The sequence below is a fragment of the Olea europaea genome, chromosome 20, assembly GCF_002742605.1.
Source record: "Olea europaea var. sylvestris chromosome 20, O_europaea_v1, whole genome shotgun sequence".
In the NCBI taxonomy this organism is placed as follows: domain Eukaryota; kingdom Viridiplantae; phylum Streptophyta; class Magnoliopsida; order Lamiales; family Oleaceae; genus Olea; species Olea europaea.
The window spans coordinates 1,063,031-1,071,445 of NC_036256.1; the positions used below are offsets into that span (position 1 = coordinate 1,063,031).

Consider the following 8,415-nt stretch of genomic DNA (forward strand, 5'->3'; position numbering starts at 1 on the left):
GCCTTAACCGAAACAATAGAAATTCTTGATATTTTTGCTAACTAAATCATGATTTAATAACCTACTTATAAATATAAAGCCTAAATTAACTAAATTAAATGCATTAACTAAATGCAAGTTTTATAAAAATATTATAATGAAATGCGTATTAGGATCCCGAATTCCCTTATATCAATCCCCTTTAATCCAAATTTTATAAAATTGACAACACGATTCAATTATAAAGACCAATATTCCTAATTTATTTAACAATCTCTCTCAAGTAGAATTAAACATATTTTCACATGCGATCCGACTATATTTCTATAATGGATGCGAACATATAAAAATGCATTAAAGATTTATGAATACTTAAAGATCACATAAAGCATAGCAGTATATTTCTATCCCCTATCAAATTTTACGATAATTAACATGATGTCTAACTTATTTTCCATCTCTCAAGGGTAAAACAAGTCACAAAGCTCATACAACTATTGCGCACATAATTGTAGAGAAAATAAAATCCATGTCAATCATTCAATAATTAAAAACATGTTCTAACGACAAATCTACGTATACAATATACTATATTTAGCATTTTTTGTTCACCAATTAGCATGTAATTTTTCAAAATATTGCATAGGGATGTGGCTGTATTATATTTTTGGGTAAGAATGATGAATGTTTAGCTTCCTCATACATTTGAATATTAGGGAAGCTAAATGAAAAATCTGACTAAAAATATTAGAAAAAAGCTAAATTTGAAAGTAACGGTTTAAATAAATCCTTCTTGGATAATCAAATGATAAGCGTCATGCTATCCTAATATGGACACTAATAGAATCAACAAATCTTTTCTGGCCTTACAAAATAGTGCAACTATTTACTCCATGAGATCCATGACCTCGTTTCTATATCTGAATTTTGATGGTTTTTATTTTTTAGTTGGATTTGGTTACTTGATGTGTATGTGTCCAAGTTTAAGGCCAGGATTCCCATTTAATGGGTTTATACTTTTCTATGACATCTCTAATCATAACTTTGCACTTTATTGAACAACTTCTACCATTTCTTATACATAAATATATATATATATACTATTAGTATGTTTCTTATACATACAATTTGTTTTTCTATATATTTAAGGTAGTTTATCACTAAATTGAATCTATACACTATTTACATTTCGATTCTAGATAATTGTGTCTTTAAAACCATTTAAATAAATAATGCTTCTTAATCATCACATCTTCATGTTATGTTAGTTAATTACATTGGCCAATCATTTCTTTTATAGATGTTCTATTAACTATATTTAATTGTCCTTTTTATTTTTAGATTTTCACAACAGCAATGTGAACCTCACTATATACCACCAAACTTCTCAAGATATACAAACATGCCTCTCTAAATTAATTAACAAGCATAGACGCTTTAACTCTACTTGTTTTTTTCGAAGCACCAATATAGTTAAAATTAACAAGCTCAATTTTCATCATTTTAGTCACAAATTGAAAATTTTAGGTATTAAAGCTTCAAATGGCATAAACAATTCCATATATTTACAACAGGTAAAAATAGGTAGTTCTACCTTTTGTATTCTCAATTAATAAATTTTTGTTTTATAACATTTTTTTCTAATATAATTACAATTCTAGATATAGTTTACTCACTACTTTTGTTTTATGTTATGCAGAAATCAGTACAATAAGTAAATACTGCCTACAAACTGGAAAAATAGAATCAACAATACATAAAAGGTATTTCAACTTAAAATTACTACATCCGTTAAGAAATTGTATTACTCACTAACATACAATGGGAAAATCATTCAATTCCGCTATATGTATCCATTTTTTTCCAAAAATGCACCAATAATTACACCCTTCTATATTTCCATATAACTTCAACTTCTAGCTTCTCAACAAAATTACCATTTACGCAAAAAAACTTTTGTATATTAAATTTTTTTATTTAAATTAGCATCTAGATGCATTGAGAGTAATCACATTCTCATATGAAAAGGCAACAAATAGGTTCCATTTCCAAAAAAAACAAAGAGAATTTTACAACAAATTTTTCCATCTTTGTCTTACATACAGATGTTTTACAGTTGACACATGTCCATAGTACTTTCATTCTTATCCTTCCAACACTCAATTATATATTGAAAAGTCAAAATATATATTAAAATATTTCTCTCCTCTAAATTTTCTAAAAATACTGCACTTGGTACTTCAATTTCAGATTATGAAAATAGAATACACGTACTAGAATTCTCTCTTAAATCTGCCAACACTTTGCAGATTCTAACATCAGTCCATTTCGGGTAATTCTTTACATCTCCAGTCTAAAATTCTTACTTCATCTTCTTACATTAACAACTTTCTTACATTTCCTTAATATACAGTTAGAATGTTATATTCATAGGTACAACTATTTCTACTTAGACTTATTTATTCAAGCAACAAACAGATATCAAAGATGACTACTCTCTATAAGCTTATCCCAGAGATTTCTACATCAGAAAGTAACTGGTCTGCAAAAGTCTTTATCGCAGGAAAACAGCCACCAAAAACTGATCGTAGTTCTATACCCGATATCAAAACCTCATTCTAATGGATTTATAGGTAACTATGTATTAATAATTACAGCAATTTTCAAGCTTTCACTATAACTTTATTTTATGTTCATGTCCTTATCTCCTAAAATTGAACAGGGTAACAAAGAGACAGCTACAATGTATGATGCAAATATTATAGCACTTAACGATCAGCTCATACTCGAAAAGACATACATAATCTCAAACGCTATGGTGAAAGATAACAAAAGTGAGTTTAAAAGTTCACATGAAGAAAAGATTTGGATTATAACAGGGAAAACAAAGATCGAAGAGCTCAATGAGAATAACTTGAACTTCCTCTTTTCAAAATATGAGGTCAATCCATTTCACGAACTTGAGAAGCACATGGATAAGAACGTCAACATAAGTAACATTTCTAACTTTACAACCAGTATTTCTATGCATTATTTTATAGTTATTTTGTTTGTATTAAAATTTACTAGATGCAAAATACATAACAAAGAAAATTTTCCTGTCCTTCCAGATGTTATAGGAGTAGCTATAGATATTCGACAAAAACGAATGATCAAAACTCACTTTGGTACAGAAGCCTGTCTTCGGGACGTTATATTAATAGATAAACATTTTGAGATTGTGATGCTAACCCATGGGACACGTTTGTTGAACGGGAATGTGTTGCCATTGTTGAAAACCTAGCAACCAGACTTGTCATATGGGCTACAAATCTTAAAGTTTCTTCATTCAATGGTAAATTCAATATAAACATACCATTTTATTTACAATGACATTACAACAAAAAATGTAGACACATATTAGTTATGATTCATTTTTTTGCAGGCATTACACTCTCAACTAAAGTCAATAGCAGTATCTTCATTAATGCTGACTTATTGGTTGTTGCAGACTATAAAGAATGGTTTACAAACATACCTAAATAATTTCTTAACTTCTTTCAGCTATATTCTATATGTAATTGTATAATTCTTTCATGCAGGGTGATAGCAAACAAAGAAAAACTTGACAAACTTACAGAAAACAAACCATCTGTTACTCTCAGCCCAACAAAACTGTCACATCCAGCTGAAAATAAATTCACACCAATTGCTGAATTACTAGAAGTCTATCTAAGGGCATTTTCTCAACTACTTCGTTCAATATTATATAGCATAAATATATTTTTCCTACATTACATAATAAACATTATGAAAACACCCAACAATTTTTACTTTCAGTATTTTCATAATTTACTAACACATACATTTTTTTTCACAAAACAAATTATATTGGATCAGGGCCCATTAGAGAGTTATTGCAATACACCAGAAATTTTGGTACATGTCCTGCGGTAATTGCAAAAAAGCATCCAATGTAGACTTCGGACAAATTTACAAATGTCAATTTTTCAAGTATGAACATGCAAAAGCAGTACCAAGATAAATCGAACTTTTAAACATAATTTTAAATATTTACTATCATCAATACTTTGTTCAAACAATACACAATACCTAATCGAAAACAATTTATCCACAGAGCAAATGCTTTTCTGCACCTTGAGGACAGATCTAGAGAGTTAGATGCAAGCATTATAGGCGAAGCAGCAAAGGCATTATTGGAAACTAATGCCAATGAAATAATGGACCATTTCCAAAAGATAAACACCAAATACTAACATCCTCTAGCATTAATTTTTTCGAAGCACCAAAATACAATAGTAAAATGCATTTTATCTATCACAGAACCCAGATGGAGAGCTGAACAATGTTATGAAAACCAGTATTGAAAGAGACTTACCATTCTATATAAAAGTGACACAAAAAAAAAAAATCCACCCGAATACCGCTATGAAATCATCTTCATCTTCAACTATCTACCCACCATCACTGATGTGAATTCCTCACGTGCAATCATTGAAATAGATCCTTCAATTGCTATAAGTGATGTCAAGAATTCAACTGAGATGAACAAGAGTTTAGACAAGAAAAACACAAAGGGAAAAACAAAGTATGCAACACTCACACTGAAGTTCTCAAATACACCGAAGAAACGATTGCAATCTCTGCAAAGAGGCCTCTCCTCGAAGCACTAGATGAAACTACTGAAACAGAGCCTCTGAATCTAATCACTAGACCAATGTCCTTGACTTGGAAGAAAAAACCATTCATAAAATAATTACAATACTTTTGTGACAATAGGCAAAGTTATATATAATATCCCTAAGGCAAGTTTATATGCCTATGTGTAGGATCTTAAGCCTTAGTCTTTTGTTAAAGTCTACTTGTGCAGTTGCTACTAATAGTATTTAAACTTCTTTTATTATCATTAAGAAATAGTCTTCAATGCTTCATTATTTGGTGTGGATTTTATTTAACTTTTCTCTTTAATTTAAGATTGGATGAATTATCATTTTCCCAGTAAATTATGGATTTAATTTTTCTCCTGAACAATGTTTTCCCCATTACTCCAGTCCGACATTCACTGATTTACTAATGCCATTTTTTCTCTTTATGATGGTTGTATCTCTTTCACTTACAAGGTACATGTTTCTTCATGAAAAAACAATTACACTTGGTTTACATTTGTGTCATAGCTTTATTCTAGCATGTGCATCTAAATAATATTTGCGATCTTGTCTTATCATCCTCCTTTACTAAGTAAAAGCAAATAATGTCATTTATGAGTTTTAGGTAACTCAATGTTTTTACAATGTTCCATGGAATTTCAACTAGAAATCATTTTCTTACCTTCATTTGCATTATTGGATATACTATCTCCAAAATACAATAGGTATTATGTTTCTTTTGTGAATGAAGTCTACGAATGCTCTTAATATTCCTATGTATACAGTCTTATACTCTTTTTCCCAGACTTTCTCTTGCACTTCAGCATAGCTTTTTGAATAAAACATTACTCAAGATATATGGTGATTTAGTTGAATTCAATAGTGTATACAGTCAATGGATTCATCAATAATAGCTTTGGAAAACATTATCAAAACTGCTTTAGATTGATTAAGTATCTATTGATGTCCCCTGAGCATAAGCAATTATTTTTAGAATGCACATTAGATTTTCATTAACATTAAACACATTAACATTACTTTAAAAATAATACATGTACGGGCTAAAAACTAGTAAATTTAAAAAACGGAAAAATACACAAATCAAGTTTTAACTATGCACAATTCAAAAATCAAGCGTTAAGTTTCACTAATGCAAAAATCAGGTTTTTATCTAATTAATTAAAAATATTTATTAATTAAGTATAAGAAAAGTCACATTTATACAAATAACGGTCACATGTATAAGGTCACAGATTTATTTATTGATCACATGTCTTCAATTTAATTGGTCACATTATTTAGAGATCACAAATCAAAACTTTTATAAGTCACATTATTTCGAGATCACAGATCAAAAAATTATAGATCACAGTTTATGTCATTTGCCACAAATCCAAAAAAGTATAGGTCACGGGTCACATATTTTCAAATTTAATGATCACAGATTACTTTTTTAGCCACAAAATAATCGAATTTCAACGTCGCAGATTAATAGTCAGTCACAGAGAATCAAATAGTTGATCACCCACACCAAACACTCGTTCCCGATCCGTTTCAATACTTGATCACAAACACTACCCCCAGCCACAAGATCATCCCAACCATCGTCGCCACCACCACCATTACTCCAAAAATCGACAAATCTAACTAAAATAACTCAACATCAACCACCGCACTAAGCCAAGCAAGCCACCAACTACTAGCAATGACAGGGATCGAACAGTAAGAGTACAGCAGGTTGATCAGAAAATCGCCAACAAAAACCACAGACCACCACACCATTGCCGACCAAAAACCGCCTACCACCACACTATCGCTTGCACAGCACCCACTTCCAAGAGCTATAAATACAACCAACAAAAATCAGCTCCAAAAGATTCAGCACCACCAGATCGAACAGTGCAGCCACATCGCTACACCACACCACATCACACTGCTACCTAGAACACCACCACACCACACCATACCGTCCCAAAAACTTAGGTGCCACCAAATCGAACTCGCACAGTTGCATTGCCAACCACAACACAACGCTACCTAGATTCACCACAACACACCACACCATACCTACCCAATCCAGCGTCGATCTCGCCTTTGCATCGAGACGCCACTGTTCGTGTTGGCCAGCAAAAGCTGAGCAGAGAAGAAGTGCGCACACACCCGTCACCGCCGTTGTCGTGAGGCGCTTGCACTCCGAGGAATCGCCGCGATCTATGCACCGACGAACACACAAATCCGCACGCAGAGACGCCGCGTTGGAGTTGCGCGAAGAGACTGTTGTGCCGATGCCATGACTCAACGCCAGTGGTGCCATGTCACCAGAGAAGAGAGAGACGGACCAAACGGCAGATGATATAAAGACGGAACGATGAAAACGAAAGCGGAAATAAATCTAGGGTATGGGGTGTTGAGGTGTGGCGGGTTAATTATAATACCTGATTTATAATTAATTAAACTTTGCACCTGATTGTTGAAAAGTGATTTTTAAACCATCTGGTATTGATTTCCACTTTAGAAAAGGATAAATTTTTGGAAAATGGGCTCAAACTTCCAGTTCTCTTCTATTGGATTCTTCAGCAAGGCACCTTCCAAATATAACACCGAAAGCAATCCTACACTGATATCAAATCAAACCCTCAGTGGCAATATATCGCAGATCCTACAGCATCGTAATAACAGAATAATGTTCAATCCAATCCTAGTATTTCTCGTCTTCATTGTCTTAGTATGTCCCACTTCTTGCCGGAAGCACCACGTCATCAACTTCCGGTGGCATAATCTCTATCCGGAATCCTTCATATGGGATCCACAGTCGGAGCACTTTGTACTCGGATCCCTCCGACAGCGGACCCTACTCTCCGTCTCCGACGCCGGCGTCACCTCCTATCTCCTATCCGATACGTCCCTCCCGCCCAACTCGTCCTTCCTCGGTCTCGCCCTGGATCGACGCCACCACCGCATCCTCGCCGTCGTCCATCGCTTTTCCACACCTACAACCCCTGCTTTCAACGCCCTAGCCTCCTACCACCTCTCCACCTTTCACCAACTCTTCCTCACTCCCCTACCCCCTACCCCCCTTCACTCGACCGTCGTCGCAAACGACGTCGCAGTTGACTTCTCCGGCAACGCTTACGTCACCGACTCGGCCAACGACGTCATCTACAAACTCAACATCGAAGGACAGGCCTCAATTCTGTCAAAATCCCAAGCCTTCAAATTCCATCCCGTGGACCGCAACGTACCCTATCACAACTGCGGGTTAAACGGCGTCGTTCACAACTCCAAGGGCTATTTACTAGTCATCCAGTCAAACACGGGAAAACTGTTCAAAGTAAACGATGACGACGGAACGGCGAGGGAGGTGATTCTTAACAGAGACTTAACAGCGGCAGATGGGATCGCCGTTAGAAGTGACGGCGTTGTGGTGGTGGTATCACAATATAAACTGTATTTCATCAAGAGTGATGACAACTGGAGTGAAGGAGTGGTGTTCGACGAAACTGCCCTTGAAGAAGAAAGGCAGGCTAGTGCTGTGGTCGTGGGTGCAAATGACAGGGTTTATGCGTTATATGGGCATGTAGACGAGGGCGTGATGGGGAATACAGAAAGAGAAGAGTTTAGTATAGTTGAAGTAGAATCAGAAAATGAGAGTAAAGGAGAGAATGTTTGGATATTTGTGTTGATTGGTTTGGGGTTGGTTTATTTCTTGTTTTGGAGATTTCAAATGAGGCAGTTGGTGCAAAATATGAACAAGAAAACTGCCTGAAATTTTTCTCTTTTTCAAAACTTA

The 8,415-nt window shown here is 34.4% G+C and overlaps 2 protein-coding genes across 2 annotated transcripts in view; both read left to right on the forward strand.

Moving 5' to 3' along the window:
- The window catches only part of LOC111369274 (acyl-acyl carrier protein thioesterase ATL1, chloroplastic-like), a 6,460-nt gene extending 3,859 nt beyond the window's left edge, over positions 1-2,601 (forward strand). Inside the window, exon 6 of the mRNA XM_022990724.1 lies at positions 2,458-2,601. Within this exon, the coding sequence (XP_022846492.1) occupies positions 2,458-2,601 (144 nt within the window). The remainder of the gene's footprint in view (positions 1-2,457) is intronic.
- A 4,430-nt stretch (positions 2,602-7,031) lies between these two features.
- Positions 7,032-8,409, forward strand: LOC111369341. The gene has a single exon (XM_022990821.1). The coding sequence runs from the start codon at positions 7,162-7,164 to the stop codon at positions 8,389-8,391; it is 1,230 nt and encodes a 409-aa protein (XP_022846589.1). The 5' UTR covers positions 7,032-7,161; the 3' UTR covers positions 8,392-8,409.
- Positions 8,410-8,415: the final 6 nt, after the last annotated feature.

Bases quoted from the DNA above. Each gene is read 5' to 3' on its own strand.
- LOC111369341 (XM_022990821.1), top strand. From the start codon at position 7,162: ATGGGCTCAAACTTCCAGTTCTCTTCTATTGGATTCTTCAGCAAGGCA.